Source organism: Chiloscyllium punctatum, chromosome X, assembly GCF_047496795.1.
Source record: "Chiloscyllium punctatum isolate Juve2018m chromosome X, sChiPun1.3, whole genome shotgun sequence".
NCBI classification, from domain to species: domain Eukaryota; kingdom Metazoa; phylum Chordata; class Chondrichthyes; order Orectolobiformes; family Hemiscylliidae; genus Chiloscyllium; species Chiloscyllium punctatum.
Window position 1 is genome coordinate 22,030,787 of NC_092791.1, and position 24,180 is coordinate 22,054,966.

At 43.1% G+C, this 24,180-nt stretch overlaps 1 protein-coding gene across 1 annotated transcript; it reads right to left on the reverse strand.

The window, feature by feature from the left end:
- Window positions 1-1,084: 1,084 nt before the first annotated feature.
- Window positions 1,085-20,044, reverse strand: LOC140471273 (protein S100-B-like). Its single transcript, XM_072567238.1, has 3 exons — window positions 20,010-20,044; window positions 9,534-9,683; window positions 1,085-1,678 (listed from the first exon to the last, which is right to left on the reverse strand). Exons 2-3 carry the CDS (start codon window positions 9,663-9,665, stop codon window positions 1,535-1,537), a joined length of 276 nt encoding a protein of 91 aa, XP_072423339.1. The 5' UTR covers window positions 9,666-9,683; window positions 20,010-20,044; the 3' UTR covers window positions 1,085-1,534.
- Between the last annotated feature and the right edge of the window lie 4,136 nt (window positions 20,045-24,180).

A 24,180-nucleotide genomic window follows, 5' to 3' on the forward strand; every position in this document is an offset into this window, starting at 1 on the left:
TTAAGCCTTGTGTTATAATTTTAATTTTTTTTCTGTTATCATTCTACTGAATCTTTGCTAGATTATTTCCATTAATCTGATTTTCTTTCTATAATTGGATGTCCAAACCTGTAAACAACAGCGGTCTGACTAACGTCACTTACAAATTCAAATTCACTTTTGTTTTTGTAGTCAGTGCTCCAATGTAAAAAATCCCATCTCATTTGCTTTCACTGAGCTTTTCTATCGGTGGCTCCACTCTTTAAAGTTAGAATTGAGATTCCTGTTTGAGATAGTAACTTACATTGTCTGTTGTAAGAATTTTGGAAAGTTGCACCGGTAATGTTGTCGACTCTTAAGGAACCTAATTGAAAATGACAACTGTTTGGATACTGGTTTTGTGAAGCTGGAACTTTTAGTCATCACTAAGTCTAAGCAAGGTTAGTGAATTTTGCTGCCAAATTAATTATAATATCAGTATAGGTTTGGTTTGACCACCATTTAATAATCCCTAGAATTTTGAAACCCTTTGAACCTTCAGAGACAATTTGATGTACAATAATATAGTGATAAATTGTAATGATACTGAAAACTGCATGTTGGTGTGCTGTAGAAATAGGTGCATTGTTGCAGAGGCTGTGCATTTTTTAATAGCTCAGTGAGTGCAAATTTTAAAATAAAGTATCATTAGCTCTTAATTTTTTAACTTACTTGAATGAAATTTGCTGTGAATGTCAAACTGCTCAGAATCCAAAACTTGATAAACTATTCCAGGAAACTGTTGGAACAAGTGGTAATAGGGCTCACTAGTATGTGAAGTATAATTGTTTCCCCTGTGTTTTCATAAACTCTTTGTTTTACCCTTCATGTCTAAAGTGTATTCAAACTATTATGTAGTAATTGACTGAAGCTTGCTATGATCATGAAATCAAGAAGATTGGGTACCTCGTGCCAAGTAATGGGTTTTCCACTAATATTTAGAGAATAAAGCATTCTGTTATCATACTGATGCTCTGAAGGATATTACAAGTTAGGCTTTCAGAATACTATCTGCTGCCAGGGGAGCTCTGACATATCACAGTCAGGGTCCTTTATTTCACTGCTCTCTTTATTCAATCAATAAAATTTCCATTTGGGTAACATTCTTTTTGTGAGTTCAAATTTTCCAAACAATCAATAATACTGGTGCAGTTATCTTAAAGCAGACAACTACATTTAATGGGAGTTATAAAGTGGATATTTCTGAAGCACTGCATTTACAGCTGACATCTGATTTAGAATACTCTTTTTTTTCTCAAAGCATTATGCATATTCAGTTGGACTTTTCAGGGTCATACAACATGGAAACAGACAGAATGCAAGTAAAGGATTAAAATATTCTTAGCTGTCCTAGACATCTCTTTAGCACTTCTTATTCTGATCTGATAATTATGCTTCTATTCTACTTGAAAAGCTGTTCGCTTTATTTAGTTGAGGTTTTTCAACTCATTTCAGAAAGCAGTGTACACATCCAGAGTTCGCTCGTAGTTCCAACGTTCGCTCTTGGTTCCAAAATTCACTCTTGAGGTGCAAAGAAGCTGTGACATGCTGAGGTAATCATAGCAACAAAAGTGACATATTCTTGAAAATCAATTTCCATATCACCATTTTCATCCAAGTCCAGCATGAGTGTATCCAAGGTCGCTTGGTCTTTTATGTTCTTTGCAAGATTGATTGGAAGATAAAAAAAATTATTTAAACAAATAAGTGGAATGATTGATTACAATATCTTGTTCTCATATTCAATCCAGTCCTGAACTCATGTTCAGTCTCAGTAAAATACAAAAGGAGTAGTTCACATATTCTTGGTTGGGCTGCTAAATAGAGTGACTCTGGGATCAGTTTTGATGTGGGCCTGATTTTATATCCAAACACAGTTAGAATCCACCTGAAGAAAAAAGCCCAGGAGTTGATGGAAATTGCTGGGCATTATTGCATTGACACAAGCTGTTGACAGTGGTCACACAGCTGCAGGAAGCTCACCTGAGCAAAAACATCAGGCCACCTGCTTGACTGGCTGTGGCCCTTGGGTAAGTTCTGGGAAGGGCAATTGTGACTGCTGTTGAGTAAGAACACTCATGCTCCTCCAAGCTCCACATGATTTTCTCTAATCCAACTTTCACTCTGACCTGAATGCTTTAAGAAGGAATCATGCAGTAACTCACCTGACATCCCAAAACCTGTAAACCATCTAAAAGACACAAGTCAGGAATGTGATGTAAAACTCCCCACTTGCCTAGATTGGTGCAAGTCCAATAACACTCAAGAAGCTTGACACCATCCAGGACAAGCAACCTATTTACTGGCACCACATCCACTCCCTCCACCACTGATGCTCAGTAGCAGCAGTGTGTATTATCTACAAAGATGCAGTGTAGGCATTCACCAAAGATCATCCAATAGCATCTTACAAATTACTTCCATCAAGAAGGTCAAAGAGCAGTAGATACCTAGGAATACCACCACCTTCAAGTTCCCCTCCAAGCTACTCATCGCCATGTCTTCAGTGTTGTTGGGACAAAATCTTGGAATTCCCTTCCTAACTGCATTGTGGATATACCTTTGTTGCATGGACTGCAGCACTTGAGAAGTTGGTGGTCAACTGCCTTCTCCATGTAACTCGCGATAGGTAACAAATGCTAGCCAAAGCAATGTCCATGTCCCATGAGTGAATAAGAAGTGCCTAAATTTCACTGCATTAGTGCAGCATGAGCACTTTGTATCTGTGATATACATCTGTATAAGGTGATGTAGCTCAGAATATTGAGGCATGACACTGGCCTTGTGAAGCTGCCAAAACATACTGTCAGGTGGAATGATTGTAATGACATCAGCCAGGTGGACCTCATAGAATAGGAGTTCACTAATTGGGGCTGTTAATCTGGTCCAATCAGGGAGTCCTGGCTGACAGATTTGTCACTGGCCACTCGGGTGTTTTCCTATCTTCATGGTGGTGGAATTGAATAAAGATTCATGCACCTTGTATCTCTCACTGTGTCTCACACCTACACACACACGCTATGGGTGCTGGGGAAAAATAAGCACTACCGCAGTTAGGCGGTATTGTGGGGGTTAATAAAAAAAAGAAACAGGAGTCGCGGGTTCGAGTGCCTGTCGGAGGGGAGGGCCATGGCGGCGAGGGTGACCAGGGTCGGGGAAGTGCTGGGTGCCGGGGGCCTGGGCTGGACGCTGCCACAGGACATGGTGAGCAGGGCAGTGGTAAACGTCCGGTACGTGGCCACCGCCATCCGACGCCTTAAAACGGCGGTGCTCGGACCCGACGTAGTGCACCAGTTGGAGGACACTCAGGTGTGCGGTGGGATCCCGTCCGCGCTCACCCCGGCCCGGACGGAATTTCACATTGGCCCCAAGGTCCCGTACTTCCCGCGGGAGCCTGTGCCCCACAACCTGAGCTGCCTCTGGAATTTTAATTTTGTTCCCTTCCGGGGGTAAAAAGGAGGGCCCTGTATCGACTGCTGCTGCACACCGTCCACCTCTTCTCCCTCATCCACCGTCTGGACACGCCTTGGTGTGCCCATTTGCCACCGGGCGGTGGGGGTCCCCAGTGGAGGGCTCTCTATGTGGGAGTCCTCCCCCTTTCTCTCAGGGATCTAGGGTGGAGGATGCTGCACGCAGCAGTCCCCTGCAACCGCAGATTGTGGTGGGTCACAGACTCCCAGCCCAACTGCTTGTTCTGTGGAGTCCGTGGACCATGTATATATTGGGTGTGGGCGTTTGCACTCCCTTTTTGATTTTCTCAAAAACCACCTCCTCTGCTTTTTGGTTGCACTTCAGTTCCACGCTCCTGATCTTTGGGCACCCGGTACGGAGGAGGGAGGGCAGGTCTGAAGACCTCCTCGTGGGTCTGCTCCTGGGCCTGGCCAAACTGGCCATCAACAGGTCCAGGCAGCGGGCCGTGGAGGGGGTCGTTAGGGCCGACTCCCTGCCCCTCTTCCGGGGTTACGTTAGGGCCCGGGTGTCCTTTGAGAAGGAGCACACGGTGTCCACCAACACCCTGGAGTTGTTCAGGGAGAGGTGGGCGCCACAGGCAGTGGAGTGCAATATTTCTCCCTCCAACTCTATTTTGATTTAGTCCCTACCCTCCCCTTCACTGTTTGATCACACAGCATTGCCCTTTTGTGAAGGGCAGTGCTTGTCACTGGCCACTCGGGTGTTTTCATATCTTCCTGGTGGTGGAAATTGAATAAAAGATTTGTACACCTGCGCGCACACACCATGGGTGCTGGGGAAAAAATAAGCACTGCCGCAGTTAGGTGGTAGTGTGGGGGTTAAAGGGGAAAAAAAACAGGGCCTTGCCCTTTGATGTAAAAAAAATAAAACCAGAGTGTCAGACATTCTGGCACGCAGAGAGCTGGCTCTGAGGGAGCTTGCGTCAGTGTCAAGGACTTCCCATGTGTGAATAAAGGGTAACTTGATGATGGGATACCAACCTCTGTGCAGTTATTTCACCAGGGCTTTCCATATTGTTTCATTTTGCTTGATGTGAAGGATCAAGGGTACCATTACTGATATGCTCCAATTTAGACAGTCACCATTTTTTTTATCCACTTGTTCAGCTGAGATGGGATCTACGATTGGAGGAGTCCTTGACAAGGAAGAGCACAATTACAATGGTGTGACTGAGCCCAACACTAACAAAAGCCTCCAGCAACTGCTGTACAGTCTCCAGAGGGAAAAGCAGCATGTGCAGATCATCCAAGGAGACAGGACAGTGAACCAAACCCTTGAATCTACTGGCTTCATTATCACCATCACTTGCATTCTCAGGAACCAAGCAAAGATAAGGACTAAGAATACCCCAGGTCATCATCACTGAACTGGATCATCTGCTGGAACAGACTGTCCACTCAGAAGAACCATCCCATCCCAGTTCCCATTAAGATTACATCTGCCCTGAAACGTTATGTCAGCGGCTTGTTCTAAGGAACAATTGGAGACATTTGGGGCATCTCCCAGGTTGTGGTCCAAAATGGATCCGGGCTGTCGGTGTTGCAGTTTCTCCAGATTACACCAGTTTATATCCTTCCTCCACAATGAGGTGAGTGAAACAACTCAGGGACTGGCATTCTCTAATATCGCTGGCTTCCCCCAGAAGCCAGGCACGAGAGACTGTAGGCTTTGAGACCTCAGCTCTATCACTATCCTGCAGCAGTCATCGATGGAAAAGCCTTCCAGTCCATCAATAACTCTGATCATCCATGCCAAATTCCAGTGTTGTCCACCAGGTATCCTGTAAGCTGCCATGGTGTGTATGCACCGGAAAACTCACAGGTTCCTGTATCATGAAGATGAGATCTTGATGCTAAGACCATTCCAGTGGGCCTTGCGTTTTAGCCTATAAAGAATGTTTGCATTATTAATATTCACAACTGGAGCAGACAAAAGTGGGGTGGAGATGCTGGATGCAGAAGAAATTGGGCATTGAGAGCAATCCTCTGAAGAGGAAAATTGAGGAGGACATCCTGGAGACCATGATAGAGTGATGCACCATCAAGTGTGCAAGGTGAGACAGAGTCTATTAAAACCAACTTCCAGCATGAATGAGACATTGTCATTTTTCATATGGCATGCAGTCCCTGCAGCCCACAGTACATGGGAACCTGATTATTTCTGTACTCCTCGAACTTTTCTGTTGCTGAATAAATGTTTCCATACCCATTTGATTGATTATATGCATGGTATCTTTGGCTGATCCCGCCTTAAAGTATTTGAACCTCTTCACTGTTTGCAAGAAAAGATCAGTCAGTGAAACAGGGCAATAGTGTCGCACGGCACTGAGGCTAGATTGCTTTTAAGGCTTCAGTCAAGATGCGAGTGTTGTAGAATACATTCCCTCCTAAGAGGCAGTAGGTTGGTAGCAATCGTGAGGCAAATTCTTTTCACCCTTCCATCATCGTTTTGGTTTCAATATTTCAGAATTCACTTGGCCTGTTAAATTGCCCTGAAGAATTTGAGCATCCTACAGGACGGTGTTTAACTGGAGAGAGAGTGTTGTTCAGCTTCTCTCAGCAGCCCAGTGAACTAGGAGGGAGAGTGGAGATGTGTACTTCCATTGCACACTGGCCACTCTACAATGACAATGTGCTCCCTTGAAAAGCTGAAAGGCAGAATTTAACATTGCCTGTAGAGATCTGTGCAGTTATCACCTCATTCTGCACTTTCACTCAAGTTGTGTGCCATTGTGGATGGAACGATCAGGCTGAGCCCCAAAACAATCCTTGCATATTGCTTTTAGCCTTAGTATTGTTCACGTTGAAGTTCAGTCCGTTGGCTGCAGTCAAAACATGATGGTACAAAGCTTCTCGTTGTGTGCTGAAATCTGCAATCAAGGAGTCAGTTGCTTGTGAGAGAAGAGCAATGCTTGGTCATTGCAACTTGGGAAAGTCTGAAAAGGCTGCTCATTACATCAAACAGGAGCAACTTCACCCATTCGGAAGGCTACAAAAGGACGAGAATAGATATTTCAAAAGTGCAAGTGAACGTACATTAACAAAACTGCAAGGTTATTTAACAATAAAATATTTATTACCTGTGCTGCCGATATGACGTCAGTCAGCTTTTCTCTTCCTTTCCCTTGCATTATGTTGAAGTACAGTCCTGACTTCTGTAGCTATGGTAGAGGGAGTCTACTCCGTACTTGACCTTATTGTTCTGGAAATCTTGACCAGTCAATGTCAAGAGTGTTTGGGTTAAAAGTGCCTAGGCCTAATGAAATACAGGCTCACCTTTTTAGGCTTAGATTTCTACATGATTCAGTGCCACAGGCAATGGGAAGGTGGTGGGCTGGACATTCAAGAGTGTCCTGAGAGGAAGTTTCTGATGGTCTTGCGTCTGCTTCCCCCTCCCCCCCGCCCTTCCCCCAGGGTTATCTGCTGTTACCACCTTGTTTCCCTGAGAGGAAGGAGGCACCTAGAATGATGTTAAGGTTCCCCACCTTCTCACCTTGCCATTAACACTGAGCACCTATGGCTACAGTGATGGAGTGCAGGTCTGTGTGCATATCCAATAGACACTGAGTGTGCTGGACTTAGCTCTATATGGCGGACAGACACGTGTGTTGGAGCCACCATGGTACTGATAACATTGGATTCCTCCATTCTTCCATCCAGGTTCCTGATTGTCGTGGACAAAGTAGCTTGAGCCTCTCTGTCCATTTTGACAAAATCATTAATAGCCAAGACTTCTGCCTGAAGTGTCTGGTCTCTGGCAGTCCTCTGAGTGCCAGAAACCTGGGCATTTCTTCCTTGCCCACCTGTGGAGATGGGGCAGTGATGTGTTCACCAGATCGTGCTCCCAAATCTAATCGAGAAAGAGAAATCACCAAGGTGACAGTATCTGATCTGGGGGTGGGTGGGAACAGGTGAAAGCCTTGCTGGTACATCTCCAGGGGTTGAGTGGCTTCTTCCTCAGAGGTTGAGGTGGGCGTGAGGGTTGGCAGTGCTGCTTTCTATCGTGTGGTGGTTCACTGGGTCCCAATAGTGCCTGCATAAGAGAAGAGGGAACTAGGAGTGAAAAATGGGCAAAGGCTTGTTCAGGACAAGAATGAGTTAGCATTGGCGTTAACAAGAGAGCAGTGCGGGTCAGCCCAATGAAGCTTACTTTGTTGGTTGCTCATGTCTGGTACCCCACCTTCTTCTCCAGCCAAATGCAGCATTTTCCCCTCATATGGGATGAGAAATATAACATCCACCACTGGTTTCTGCCCTCTCTACCTAGTTAGGAGGTATTTCTTTTCTGCACAAGCATATAAAGAGAGGAGGAGTATGATGGATGTGGATGGGAAAACATTAGGGAGGGACTGGAGAGGTGCTGCAGGGACCGGAGAGATGGTGAGAGGTCTCCAGTGAGTGTGTGGGAATCTCAGAGAAGAGGAAGGGTTTGAGGTTTTGGAGGATGGGTTAATTGACAGCCATTGAGTGATCATGCTGCATATAATAGTGAGAGCTTTTGTAGTCCATTAGCCTGGTAAGAGCTGAGTGCAATGGCAGAGTTAGAGGGAGTAATTGTGACCCTGAGAGTGTGACGTAACAGAGAGGAAATGCTGGCATTTAGGTATTAACTTGCTTTCAGCTGGACATAGCTGTTCAGTGGAGTGGCATCCGTAGGCAGTGTGAAGGGAAAAAGCATTGTCCTTCTCTTGACCATCCTGTTCACCTGCATCTCCAAGTCCCTGTCTGCAAAACAGAGTGCCAGCTTCCCTTTCTGGGCCATTTGTTGGGCTACAGTGGTGCAGGGTCACAGTGTAATAGGTAGTTCATGAAATGCTGTGAAGCTGGAATGTAAATATGGCACCAGTGGTGAGACTGTGGCCAAAGGCCAACACTTCCATCTCTCTTGCCACACGATTCTGGAGTCAGGTGCCATTGAGGTCAGTTGCATAATTAATGAGCTGAAGAGGAAAAAGTTGTTTGACATGGGCGTGGTGGACTGCCCATTGAATCTCATTGAAAACAATTACTGCCAAAACATGGAAGAATTCTGCAAATAGGCAAGTTTAAGTGAGTTGGCATCAATGTGGCAAATGGAAAATAACATGGGAAGTTGTGCCGCTATTCACTTTGTTAGGATGAATAGAATAGTCGTGCATTTTTGAAAGGTGTGGAACTGTTAAATGTTCAGAGAGAGTTAGGGTGCCCTTGTATAAGGAACAAAAACGGTGTGAAGTGGCAACCTGCAGTTAGGAAGGCAAATGGCATGTTGCCTTTTATAGAAAGGAGATTGGAGTACAGGAATAAGTAAGTCTTAATACAGCACTTTGGTGAGATCACACTTGGTGCACTGTGTGTAGCTTTGTCTCCATATTGAAGCAAGGATATACTTGCCTTGCAGGCATAGTGGAAGTTCACTTGAATGAGAGGGTTGAGTTTTGAGGAGAGATTGAGCAGGTTGGACCTATACCTCATGGAGTTTAGAAGAATGAGGGGTGGTCATATTGAAATGTAAGATTCGGAAGGGGCTTCACAGAGTTGACACACAGATTATTTTCTCTGGCTGTACAATCTAGGGTGGAGGGGGCAGTGGGGGGAGCACAGTCTCAGGATAAGAATTTGATCAATTACAATTGAGGTGAGAATAAATTTCTTCACTGAAGGCTGTGAATGCGCAAAACCCTTCCCTAGAGTATTCCACCATGGCTGGAAAGTGGGATTAAGGCAGATCTTGTAATTTTTATTGAATGGTAGAGCAGGCTTGAAGGGCCATACAGTCTACTGTTGCTGCTTGTTTACTTTTGTAGAGCCTGTGTGGTACCTCGTGACAACAGAAGTACTATTTGGAACATTTTTCCAGTATCTCCAGCTCTGGAACTAATGCACAAAATTTCAATTACTGTTAAAAAATGTATCAATGCAATAAAAAGATTAGATGCAAAAAACTGAAATCCTTATTTGGAGCAACATATCAGATGTACCTTACATGAGCATTCATCCCAGCAGAGTGTCACAAAATAACAGAAATGTTTCATATACAGAGTGATTGCTTAGAATTTCTTTTACCTCAATAAATTGGTTTAACTCATTGTTGACAAGAGCCTTCAGCTGGGTTTTCTTAAGTTTATCTCTCTTGCATTCTGTATACTTGTGAAAGACTTTTATGATAGCAATCATTGCGTTCTCCAGGTCAGACATTCTGCCCAGTCAATTTTCCTGTTAAGAAAGAGAGGATTTGGGGTGAGAATGATTTGTATTTCACGATGCCAAGGCTAGAAAAATAATCTTTTGTCTTGCTCTTCATATCTAGCATCTGAATCAAATGTTCAAAAGTTGAAATTGGTTCAAATCAAGATTAAAGTCTGCATTAGCATCCCCCAGCAATTTGTTTTAAAAACAAATGTCACTACGCTATGTCCATTTCCAACACTAACCACCTTAATGGTTTTTCTGAGAGAAATTTGGGATAAGAGACCAAATTATGGGCTATTTTATATTGTTTTAATGTCTCTGCCATTTCCATATTCTCTATTATTATTTCCCCTGTCTCAGCATCAAAGAGACACTTTTGTTACTCAGGTTCTTTTGTTTATAGTTTTAGAACATATTAACTATCAGTTTCTGTACTTTTTCCTAGTTTACTCTCATCCTTTTACTTCCTCTGATCAACTTTTGGACATCTTTTGCTACTTTCTGAAATCCTCCCAATCCTTATTGTGTTACTCTTGGTAGTATTATAAGCTTCTTTTAATCTAATACTTCTGTTCGTCTGTGGCTAACTAAAGATATTATGATCACTGGACTTTTTATTTATCAAAGGAATCTGTATTTGTTGAGAATGATCAAATATTTCTTTAAATGTTTGTCATTGCTTATCTATTAACATAACTGAAATCTAATTTCCAAATCTACTGAGAAAATTTGCCCCTTATGCCTATCTTGTTAGTTCACGGTCATATTCTAGCTTCAGACACATCTGTTACTTTTGAATTCACTGTGAAATTCAAGTTAACTTCAGTGATAGGAAATTTCTAGAAGTTATTTGGTGTCGAATTAGTAATCACATGGAAGAAGTTGGATTGATTAGGAAGAGTCAGCTTGGATTTCTAACAAGGAGATCATGCAGAGAATAGCTGTAAGCTCCAAAATGATATAGATGGGTTGGTGTAGTGGGCAGGAGAGTGGCAGGTGGAGTTCAACTGTGATAAGTGTGAGGTAATGCATTTAGGGAGGTCAAGCAGTAAAAGATAATACAGAATAAACAAGAATGCACTGAGAGGAATAGATGAAGTCAGAGACCTTGGCATGCGAGTGCACATATCCCAAAGGTAGTAGGACAGGTGGATAAGCTTGTAACAAAGGCATATGGAATGCACGCCTTCTTTGGTAGAGGTATAGAATAGAAGAGTAGGGATATAGTGATGAAACTGTATAAGACACTGGTAAGGCCACAACTGGATGTTGTCTGCAGTTCTGGTCATCCCATTACAAGGAGGACGTAATTGCTGTGGCTGTGGAGACAATGCAGAGAAGATTTACTAGAATGAGGCTAGGTCTGTAGCTACAATGAAAGAGGGTGGGATTGTTTTCCCTGGAACGGAGAAGGCTGAGTGGTAACATGATTGAGGTGTACAAAATCGTGAGGACTAGAGATAGAGTAGACAGGAGGAACCTGTTTCCCTTAGCAGAGATTCAAAAACCAGGGGTCATAGCTTAAATCTATGTGGCAGGAGGGTTAGAGGGGACATGAGGAATAACATTTGTACACTGAGGGTGGTTGGTGTCTGGAATTAACGCTGCCTAAGTTGGTGATGGAGGCAGAGGCAGAGGCCCTAAACTACACCTGGAGTTTTAAAAGAGGTAACCAAAGGTTCGATCAAGGTCATGCTGCTGATATGGTTTACATGGATTTCCAGCAGGTGTTTGATACAGTGCCACTCAACAGACTAGTGAGGAAAGTTCTAGGTCATGACAAAAGAGACAAAAGCATCATGGATTCAAAATTAAGAGTGATAGGACACAGATTGATGGTTAAGAGAAATTTTTCAGACTGGTGGAATGTTTGTAGTGGAAAAACATAGAAATTATACAGCACAGAAGTGGGCCATTCCGCCCATCTTGTCAGTGCCAACCCAGAGAGATCCAGATGCCCTTTCTAATCTCATTTTCCTGCACACTGACCCATAGCCCTGCAGCTTACAGGTGTAGATCCATGTACTTTTTGCAAGAGTTTAGGGCCTCTGCCTCCATCACCAACTTAGGCAGCATGAATTCCAGACTACTTGAAACAGCTTTATGTTCACAAGGGCAGCCATTGACCATTACCCTTTCACTAAGCCAACTTTGGATCCAGTTCATTCACATTACCCTATATCACAACCATCTGATAAAGGAGCAGCGCTCCAAAAGCTAGTGCTTCCAATTAAACCTGTTGGACTATAACCTGGTGTTGTGTGATTTTTAACTTTGTACATCCCAGTCCAACACTGGCATCTCCATATCATCACTGACCAGTCTGCCATGTGGGACCTTGTCAAATGCTTTACTAAAATCCATACAGATGACATTCACCGCACTACCCGCATTGATCCTTCTTATCACTTCCTCAAAGAATTCAATCAAATTTGTAAGGCATGACCTTTCCTTAACAAAGCCATGATGACTATCCCTGACTAGTCTGTGCCTTTTCTAAGTGAAAGTTTATCCAATCTATCGGAAGATTCTAACAATTTTCTCACCACCAAAGTAAGACTGACTGGCTTGTAATTGTTTGGCATTTCCTTTGTACCCTTTTTAAACAATGGAACCACAATTGCATTCCTCCAGTCCTCTGGTTCCTCACCTGTGTTGTGAAGATTGGAAAATAATCTTCAGTGTATCTGCTATTTTCTCCCTGACCTCTTTCAAAGTGCGAGGGAACAACCCATTTAGCCCTGACGACTTATCCACTTTCAAGGATTCTAACTCCTCGAACACTTCCTCTCTTGTTATGATTATTTTGTCCAGGATTTCACACTGCTCGTCTTGGATTACTATATCCACATCATCCCTTTCCTTTGTGAAAACGAAGAATTCATTTAAAATTCGTTCCATTTCCTCTGCATCTTCACACAAGTTTCCTTCTTCATCTCTGATTAGGTCCCATTTTTTCCTGATCCAACCTTTTCCTCTTTATATACTGATAAACTATCTTTGGGTTTTCCTTTATCTTACTTTCTAATATTTTTCATTTTCTTTCTTTGATCTCCTTGTTTCTCTTTTAACTTGATCCCTGTACTTTCTACATGCTTATAGGCTATCTGCAGTTTTGAGTTTTTAGTGACTATCATAAACTTTCTTTTTCTGTTTAATCTTCCCCTGTATTTTTCCATAATACAATGGGGGTCTAGATTTGGCAGTGCCTTTCTTATTTTTGGAGGGGACATATCTGCTTTATGCTGTAAGGATCTCACTTTTTAGCGCCTCCCATTGATTTATCCTTTGGCAGTGCTGTCCAATCCACTTCCGCCAAATCACTTCGCAGTTTTATAAAACTTGCCTTCCCCCAGTTAGAAACTGTTACTCCTGATTTATCCGTGTCCCTTTCCATAATAATTCAGGGTGGCGCGGTGGCTCAGTGGTTAGCACTGCTGCCTCATGGTCCCAGGTTCGATTCCAGCCTTGGGCGACTGTCTGTGTTCAGATATCCTTGTCTGCGTGGGTTTCCTCTGGATGCTCCGATTTCTTCCCACAGTCCAAAGATGTGCAGGTCAGGTGAATTAGCCATGCTAAATTGCCCATAGGTTAGGTGCGTTAGTTAGAGGGAAATGGGTGGGTTACTCTTCGGAGGGTTGGTGTGGACTTGTTGGGCCAAAGGGCCTGTTTCCACACTGTAGGGAATGTAATACTAAATCTAACCGAATTATGATCATTATCCCCAAAGTAGTCACCCACTTGAGGATCATTTCCCAAAATAAATCCAGAATTGCATCTATTCTCGATCGGCTTGTCACGTATTGTTTAAAAATAAAAATCGCTGGATACAATATCTGAATTTTTCACTCTCAGTGCCCTTTATATTGTTTGAAGCCCAATTGATATTCGGATAGTACATATCTCCTCCTGTTACTGCCTCTTATTTCCGACAGGTAAAATTTTGTCTACATACATGTTCTTCCATCTGCCCGTCACTACTTGGGGGTCTTCTTAGCCATGTGCCTGCCCTTTGTTTTATTCAACCCGTAAAACCTCATTTGTTAACCCATTCAGTCTATCGTAACTTCTCTCAACTGTAATTCATTCTTTAACCAATACTGCCATCTCCCTCCTGTTTTTGGTCACACACTATCCTGCCTGAAAACTCCACATTCTGGGATATTGAACTGCCAATTTTACCCTCCCTTAGCCAGGTTTCTGTTGTAGCAACATTGTGCTGCCGTGTATCTGTCTGAGCCCTTAGTTCACCTGCCTTCTTTGTAATACTCCTTGTATAAACAACTCAACCCCAATTTCCTTTGGATGCTTTTAAACCTAGTTTGTTTTTCTTTTTCCAAGTCATAGAGAGAGTCATAGAGATGTACAGCATGGAAACAGACCCTTCAGTCCAACCCGTCCATGCCGACCAGATATCCCAACTCAATCTAGTCCCACCTGCCAGCACCCAGCCCATATCCCTCCAAACCCTTCCTATTCATATACCCATCCAAATGCCTCTTAAATGTTGCAATTGTATCAGCCTCTACCACATCCTCTGGCAGCTCATTCCATACACGTACCACCCTCTGTGTGAAAAGGTTGCCCCTTTTATATCTTTCCCCTCTCACCCTAAACCTATGCCCTCTAGTTCTGGACTCCCCCACCCCAGGGAAAAGACTTTGTCTATTTATCCTAACCATGCCCCTCATAATTTTGTAAACATCTATAAGGTCACCCCTCAGCCTCCGAAGGTCCAGGGAAAACAGCCCCAGCCTGTTCAGCCTCTCCCTATAGCTCAAATCCTCCAACTCTGGCAACATCCTTGTAAATCTTATCTGAACCCTTTTTAGTTTCACAATTGGAAGGAGACAGGAATTGCACGCAATATTCCAAAAGTGGCCTAATCAATGTCCTGTACAGCCGCAACATGACCTCCCAACTCCTGTACTCAATACTCTGAACAATAAAGGAAAGCATACCAAATGCCTTTTTCACTATCCTATCTACCTGCGACTCCACTTTCAAGGAGCTATGAACCTGCACTCCAAGGTTTCTTTGTTCAACAGCACTCCTGAGGACCTTACCATCGGTGAAGACATCACTAAATAATACTCTACCTCATGTTTCCTGATCCGAATCTGACCCATCTAAGCTTACTTTTTTGTTCCCATCCCCTGCCATGCTAGTTTAAAACCTCACCAACAAAATTAGTAAATGCCCAATGAGGATATTCATCTCAGCTCTATCCATGTTCAACCAGTCGGGTCCCACCCTCCGCAGATATGGTCCCAATGCCTCAAGAATCTAAGCTTCTTCTTGTGACACCATTTCTCTAGTGATGCATTAATTGGATCTATCCTCTTATACCTGCGCTCCCTAGCACATAACACTGGGAGTAATTCTGTGATTATTCCATTTGAGGTCCTCCATTTTAATTTACTACCTAACTTCCTATGTTCAGTTTAAGGTCCAGATCCCTTTGTTTACCTATGTGAACCCCAATCACTGGCTATTAACCCTCTCGCTCCAGAATGTCCTGCCGTAGCTCCATGACGTCCCCGATGCTGGCACCAGGAAGGTAACATTCCATTCTGGTTCACAAATGCGGCCACAGAGGCGCCTGTCTGTATCCCTTACTATTGAATCCCTTATCACTATAGCTGTGCTGATCATTTTTCTCCCCTTCTCTGCAACAGAGCTACTTGTGCTACCATGAAATTGGTTGATGCTGCTTTCCTCGGAGATACCATTCCCCTCCCTCCCCAGTTATATCCACCGCACTCAATCTTTTAGTTTCACCTACTCCCCATCTGACTTAACTCACTATTTTCACCCAGAGCACTCTTGTTTAGCTAAGCAGCACTCGGTGCAGAGTTCCCCAGGAGTCAGAATTAGGACCCTTGCTTTTCCTAGTATACATTAATGAGCTGGATCTTGGTATGCAGGGGACAATTTGAAAGCTTGTAGATGGCATGAAACTTGAAATTGTAAACTGAGAAATATGAACTCCAAAAGGACATTGATAAGTTGGTGCAGTGGGCAGATAAATGGCAGATGAGGTCCAATGTAGAGAAGTGTGATGTGATACGCTCTGGTAGGAAAAACATTGAAAGACAATATAAAATAGGGAGTACAATTCTATAGGTGGTCCAGAAGTAGAGGGACCTGGGTGCATATGTGCACAGCTCAATGAAGATCTGTGAAAACAGCTGGAGAGAGCAATTAAGAAAGCACACAGTGTCCTCGGCTTAACTAATAGAGTACAAAAGCAAGGAGGTGGTGCTGTACTTGTATAAGACACTTGTTAGACCTCAACTGGAGTATTGTGTACAGTTGTCAGTGTCATGTTATAGGAAAGATGTGAATGCATTTGAGATTGTGCAGAAGTGATTTACAAGCATAGTTCCAGGAATGAAAAACTTCAGTGATGAGGATAGATTGAATAAGTTGAGACTGTTCTCCCTGGAGCTCAGAGCAGAGTTACAAGAGGTTTTCGAATGATGAGTGGCCTGGATAAAGTAGATAGGAGAAGCTGTACCCACTCATAAAAGGAGCAGAATAAGAGGGCATCATAGATTTTCAGTGTTTGCAAAAGAAGCAAAGGTGAGGTGAGAAAAAAATCATTTTCACAGTGAGTAGTCAGGGTACGAATGCACTGCCTGGAAGTGTGATGGAGACAAAAAAACTGCAGATGCTGGAATCAAAATAGACAGGCAGGAGGCTGGAAGAACACAGCAAGCCAAGTAGCAACAGGAGGTGGAGAAGTTGATGTTTCGGGTGTAACCCTTCTTCAGGACTGGGGGTGCGTGTGGGGGGAAGCTGCTGATAAAGGGGGTGGTGAAGTGGGGATAGGTGAAGACAGGTAGAAGGTACGACCTGGTTGGTCAATGGGAGGAATTAACCCGGTTGGTGGCAGGGAGCAGTAGAAGGGAGGAGGAGGAGGGACTGGGGAGGGAGGTTTTTTGAAATTTGAGAACTCAATGTTGAGTTACCTGCTGTCACACCACTCCCCTCACCTCCAACCAGGGCCCTAAACAGTCATTCCCGGTGAGACAGAGGTTCACCTGCCTCTCCTCCATCCTAGTTTACTGTATCCGGTGCTCCCAATGTGTGGTCTTCTCTACATCAGGGAGACCAAACGTAAACTAAGGGAACAGTTCCCTGAGCATCTCAGCCGGGCCTGCAGGGGCCGACCGGACCTCCCAATCACCCCCCCCCCATTTTAATTCCCCCTCCCACTCCCTTTCCGACATGACCATCCTCGGCCTCCTCCGTTGCCACAACAAACCAAACCACAAATTGGAGGAACAACACTTCATCTTCCATCTGGGCAGCATATAGCCCGGAGGACTCAACATGGAGTTCTCCAATTTCAAACAACCTCCCCCACCTTCCCCTGACTCCCTTCCCAGCCCCTCTCCCTCCCTCTACTGCTTCCTGCCACCAACTAGATTCATCTCTCCCATTTACCAACCAGGTCGCACCCTCTATCTGTCTTCCCCTATCCCCACTTCACCACCCTGCCCCCGCCACCTCCTTTATCTGCAGCTCCCCCTTACACCCATCCCCAGTCCTGAAGAAGGGTCACACCTGAAATGTTGACTTCTCCACCTCCTGATGCTGCCTGGCCTGCTGTGTTCTTCCAGCCTCCTGCTTGTCTAGTTTGGAAGTGTGATGGAAGCAGGTTCAATTGAGGCATTCAGGAGACCATTAGATAGTTCTTTGGAGATAGAAATGGGGTACAAGGAAAAGGCAGGAGATTTGCTCTAGATAATGATGCTCATTTGAAGAGCCAGTGTAAGCACAATGAGCTGAATCGCTTCCTCCTGCATTATGACAATTCTGTGAAATTTATCATTTTAAAGCAGCTGTAACTTCAATATGACAATTTAACCCTGTTTCAAGGCACAAGGAAACATTTAAAATAGCCTCTTTCCTGATTGGCTCCATAATATGTTGCGCTTGCAAACTGGCTCAGATGCATTCTATGGAACTACTTCTGTCAATTTTAATTTGTCCATTCTGTGGACTATAAAGCTACTTTGTTACAAACTCCTCCTATTTCTTCATCAATGTTTTGTCCAACAGTGTAACTGTTACAGGGGGTTATAGAATCCCGACAGTGCAGAAAGAGGCCATTCAGCCCATCAGGTCTGCACCAACCCTCCTGGCAGCTTCCCACTCAGACCCACATCCTATTCCTATAACCCCACATGGTTTTTACCATGGTTAACTCACACATCTCTGGACACTATAATGGCAATGTTTAGCATGGCCAATCCACCTAACCTGCACATCTTTGGACTCCGGGAGGAAACTAGAGCATCCAGAGGAAACCCACGCAGACACGGGGAAAATGTGCAAACTGTACACAGATGGTTGCCCAAGGCTGCAATTGAACCCAGGTCCTTGGCACTGTGAGGCAGGAGTGATAACCATTGTGTAACCATATCCTGCAATATTTAATTGCCAAATTGATTGCATAGTTTCTGTCTCTCTATAATGGCTTTTAGATTAATTCTGTTTATCTCTATTGGTGCCATTAATTCATCTAATCACCAATGCTTTGTACATTCAAACATTGTGCCTCTAATTTTAACTTGCTACCATTTTCCTGTGATTTGAACTTCAATCGCTGATGCAGTATTACTCAAACTCTTTGCTCCTTCCTGTCTAAACTTGTCTTTACCTAACTCGTGATTTTGCTCCATGGCCTTGCTCTTTCTCTGGATAGATTTCTAAGTCTCCCTCGTCTGCAGCCCGAGTTAATTGATCTGCAAAGACACTGCTTCCAGTCTGGTTTAAGCAGAGCCTGCCCTCATGGAACCGCTCCTTTTCCTGGTGCTGTTGTCATTGCCATGTGAACTGAAAAACCTGTCTCCCACATCATTCTTTGATTCATGCACTAAATTCTCTGGTTAGTTTAACCCTATGTGAATTGCAGTATGCTGGACACTCTCAGGAAGGAGAGATCATATCCAGCTCGAGTGTGTATAAATTTCTGGGAATTTGGGCAGCATGGGAATAGAGTCAGGTTGTAGTGCTGGAAAAGCACAGCAGGTCAGGCAGCATCTGAAGGACAGGAAAGTCAATGTTTCGGGCATAAGCCCATCATCAAGAATATGGAAGGGGAAGGGGACTGAGAGATAAATAGGAAGATGGGGCTGGGAGGAGGTAGCTGGGAAGGCAATGGGTGGATGCAGGTGGGGGGTAATAGTGATAGGTCAGTGGGGAGGGTGGAGTGGATGATGGGAAGGAAGATGGACAGGTCAAGAGAGCAGGGCTGAATTGGAGGGTTGGATCTGGGATAAGGTAGGGGGAGGAGGAGATGAGGAAACTGGTGAAGTCAGTGTTGATGCTGTGTGATTGGAGGGCCCCAAGGTGGAAGATGAGATGTTCTTCCTCGAGGCGTCAGGTGGCTAGAGTTTGGGGGTGGAGGAGGCCCAGGACTTGCATGTCCTTCGGGGAGTGGGGGAGTTGAAGTGGTCGGCTACAGGGCGGTGGGGTTGTTTAGTGCGTGTGTCCTGGAGATGTTCCCTGAAACCTTCCGTGAGTTACTGTCCTGTCTCCCTGCTGTAGAGGAGACCACATCGAGAACAACGGACAGAGTAGATGAGGTGGATGGATGTGTAGGAAAATTGCTGCCGGATATGAAGAGATCCTTTGGGACCTTGGATAGAATTGAGGAGGGAGGTGTGGGTGCAGGTTTTACAACCCCCCTTTCTCCATTATAAAAGTTTAAAATTTGAAATCTAGTGAAAAGATGAATAAGGTAGTTGATTGAGGGACAGTTATCAGTCAATCACCTAAAGCTTGAAGAGGGCCTTAATAGGTGTTGATTACTATTGAAGCTTAACTTAAAGCATGTCATATAATTTAAGTCAAAATGTAAATAAACTAATCTCGCCAATTATATTTTTGGCTCAGGGTCGAAGAGTACATGTGAATGCATAATAAGATTTGAATTAATTTACAGTTTCACTTAATGAAATTACTCAATCAATTCTTGATGTTTTATATCCCTCAGCTGTATGCATGAAAAAGTTCAGTAAAACCTTGCATCGTTCGGTTTCAGATCCAGGCACGATATACCCTCTTTTAGCATTTACTAAAATGACAGTTAGCACAATTCTAGCTTGTAATGGGCATGTGCTGCCTGCCATATTGCAGGCTTTATAGCCCTCTGAAAAACAGGTGTCCATGACCAAATTTCAATGCTATTATTTTTGTAACAGTGTCAATATGACAAATTTATTTTTAACAAGGATGAGCTAATCAAGATACTGAAAGGTTAATTCTGAACTTTGTTTCCTGATCAGCAGTTTTGCAATTTGAATCCAATATTTGAATGCAAAGAACCGTACTCACCTTGTATTTTACTTCTGATCTCCACTTGATGCTTGAGTGCAGTGAGTTGAACTCAAAAGCTTTGGTCTCATTTAATTCTTTGCTCTGGGCACGCCCAGTCTGAAACAGCTTTCATTATTCATTGATTCGCTGCAAGAACCAAGTTTTACAATTAATGGCTCTCTACATTTTTAATGTAGAGAGCCATTAAACTGGAATTTGCTGCTAATTGCTTTTAATTTGGTTTTAGTACAATGCTTTTAGTGATTTAATGGATCACTTAGTGTAAAAGTGCATTCGGTACAGGTTCTGCTAAGCCATAATCCAAAGCAAACGTAAAAGGCTATGCATTTCATCAATACATTTAAAGGGAAACTAGACAAGTACAAGATGGAGAAAGTTATACAATGATGTTAATATGTTGAGATTAAGTAAAGTGAAGGAAGCTTGGGCTGAACATTGTCACTGGCTTAGACCTGTTGGTCTGTTTAGACTGTTTCTGTGTCATAGAATTATTTGCCTTGCTGTATTTACCCATGTGTTATTCAAAAATAGTTCTGAACCTATCCACTGATTATCGAGAACAAAGACTGGACACAATACTAGGTGTAGAATGAATGGAATCAGTCATTACGCTTAAGTGGAGTTAGATGCACATTGATTAGAATACTACTACTTACCCTCATGGATTCAACCTAGACTGATGCAATAACAGTCACTTTTCTCTGCTAATTGTAATGACGCTATTATCAGCATGGTGCCAACAATTTGCTGTGATGCACAGCCTGCAAGCACTACTTTGGGGTTAACTTGACATGAGGAATCTATTCCTAATGAAGGGCTTTTGCCCGAAATGTCGATTTTCCTGCTCCTCGGATGCTGCCTGACCTGCTGTGCTTTTCCAGCACCACTCTGACCAAAACCTTGACATGAGGAATGCCATTTCTGAATTCCACGTTCTGGCATATGTAATGTAAATTTACTTTTATTTTGGCACAATTGAGTGAACCATTGGAACCTCCAACTGCAGAAGCCATAAGCTTTGTAACAATCAAAAAAATGAAACTGCATTAAAGGGTGATTTTCTGACAGTGCAGTTAAAGTACCATAGGAACAGAAGTAAGCCATTTAAGCCCCTCAATTATATTGTGACATTTAATTAGATCAGGGTTGATCTTGACCTCAACTCCATTTAATTCATTTTGTTCCAAAGACTTTGATACCTTATCTCACAAAATTCTATTGATCTTAATTTTGAAAAGTTTAATTGATCCAACTTTGGGTAATACTTTGGGGCGTGAGTTTTAAATTTCAGTCCTAATATCTTAGCTCTAACTCTAAGATTATGTCCTTTTGCTCCGCATTCCCTGAATAGAAAATTTCTCTGTCTTTATGAAGAAGAACTTGCATTTGTATAGTGCCTTTCAAAACATTTCAAAGTTGTTTACAGCCCATTAAGTACTTTTGAACTGTTGTCATGTAGCAGCCTATTTGCACACACAGTCCCAAAGACAACTGTATGATACTTACAAGATAATATGTTTTAATGATGTTGGTTGAGAGATACATTCTGGCCAGTACTTCGATCTTGCCTGCTCTTCTCCAAATGCTGTCATGAAGTCTTTATCTCAACAAATATTTCTTAAAATGTTATTTCTGAATATTGCAGAAAAAGAACCATACTCTTTGGCTTTATCTTATCAGGCCAGTGTGACCTTCATGGTAACCTCAGACATTGTGGGAATTGAACACGCACTGTTGGCATCACTCTGTATCATAAGCCAGCTGTCAAGTCAAGTCAGCTACCTGACCCACAATTACCAAATCTCACAGGAACAAAATTTATACTGTATGAGAAGAGTGCGCAGATTGGTTCAGGTATTGTTACGAAGAATGCACTGAAGAACAGTTAAATTCAAACCAGTGAACTAATCCGTGAAATATGATCAAGTGTATGCCAGGACATTGTATAAAGCTAGGGAAGAAATTGCAGAGCCCCTTGCAGAGATATTTGTATTGACAGCCACGGGTTAAGTGCCAGAAGACTGGAGGGTGGCTAATATTGCAGCATCATTTAAAACTAAAAATCACACAACACCAGGTTATAGTCCAACAGGTTTATTTGGAAGCACTAGCTTTCGGAGCGTTGCTCCTTCATCAGGTGGTTGAAGGACAACCTCCCGAAGGAGCGTCGCTCTGAAAACTAGTGCTTCCAAATAAACCTGTTGGACTATAACCTGGTGTTGTGTGATTTTGAACTTTGTCCACCCCAGTCCAACACTGGCACCTCCAAGTCATGGCATTATTTAAGAAAGGCCGCAAGGAAAGGTCAGGGAGCAACAGACCAGTGAGCCTGACATCAGTGGTGGGTAAGTTATTGGAGGAGAGTCTGAGAGACAGGATTTTGATGTGCATAGGCTGATTCGGAAATATCAGCATGGCTTTGTATGTGGGAATTCTCATCTCATAAATTTGATTGAGTTTTTTTGAAGAGGTGACCAAGAAAATAGATGAAGGCACAACAGTAGACATTGTCTGCATGGACTTTAGAAAGGTCTTTGAAAAGGTTATGCATGGTAGATTGATTAGTAAGGTTAAATCTACTGGATCCAGGGAGAGCTGGCCAATTGGATACAAAATTTGGCTCGATGGTTTGAGACTAAGGGTAGTGCTGGAGGGTGGTTGTTCATATCAGAGGCCTGTTACCAGCAGTGTGCCACAAGCATTGGTGCTGAGTCTACTTTTGTTCATCATTTATATAAAATTTGAATGAGAACATGGGAGGCATGTTTAGAAATTTGCAGATGACACCAAAATTGATGTTTTGGTGGATGGGGAAGAGGTTATCTAAGAGTACAGTGGGATCTTGATTAACTGGGCCAGTGAGCCAAGAAGTGGTAAATGGAGTTTAATTCGGATAAATGTGAGGTGTTGCACTTTGATAAGAAAAACCAAGGCAGGACTTGTCAGTTTAATCGTAGGGCCCTGGGAAGTGTTGTCACACAGAGACCTAGGGGTGCAGGTACATAGTTCCTTGAAAGTGGCGTCACGGATAGACAGGGTGGTGAAGAAGGCATTTGTCACGCTTGGTTTCATTGGTGAGAACATTGAGTGTTGGAGTTGGGACATTATGTTGCAGCTGTACAGATATTGGTTAGATCATTTTTGGAATGCTGCGTTCAATTCCAGTTGCCAGTTGGAAGGATGTTGTTAAACTTGAGAGGGTGCAGAAAAAAATTACAAGGATATTATCAAATCTGCAAGGTTTGAGTTATAAGGAGCGGCTGACAGGCAACCTTATAGAGGTTGATAAAACCATGAACAGCATAGGTTTAAGGTGAGACAGGAAAGATTTAAAAAGGGACCTGAGGGGCAACCTTTTCACACAGAGGGTGGTGCTTATATGGAACGAGCTGCCAGAAGAAGTGGTGGAGGTGAGTAAAATTACATTTAAAAAGGCAGGTGCACGGATAGGGAAGATTTATAGATAGATTATGGGACTAGTTCAGTTTAGCAAACCTGGTCAGCATGGACGAGTTGGGTTGAAGGGTCTGTTTCTGCGTCGTGACTATGATTGCATAGCCAGATGCATTTAATCATGTAATCTAAGACTTAGGACAGATAATGGGGAAATATGGTTGTGAGAATGTACAATAGACCACTGGAGTTAGGAGCAAGATTAGAGTGGTGCTGGAAAAGCACAGCAAGTCAGGCAGCATCCGAGGAGCAGGAAAATCTTTTCTGATCATCATTCCTGATAAAGGGCTCCTCTAACCTTACTCTAATCTCCAGCATCTGCAGTACTCACTTTCGCCACTAGAGTTAGGAGTTGAAGCAGTGACAGTAGCCTGTAATTTCCTTGGTTTTCTCTGAATCCACTGTCAATACTTTTATTGAAGGTGCAGTGGAGATCCTATTTAGGTAAATAGGATTTTGTTAAACCAGTGGATTTCAATATTTATAAATAGATTAGATAGTTTAAGGAAAGGTGGGTAAATGTGAATTGCTGTGTTCAAACAACCTGTTTCTGTGTTGTTGTTTTTATTTTACTATACATAATGGACGAGATATGATGATCCTGGTCATTGTCATGGTTCAAGAGCTGGCACCAAGTGCTAAAAGTGTGAGATATCGAAGAGGCTTGCAGCAATGTTAAGTGTGTGAGATGAAGCTGTGAAATTATGATTCTTGC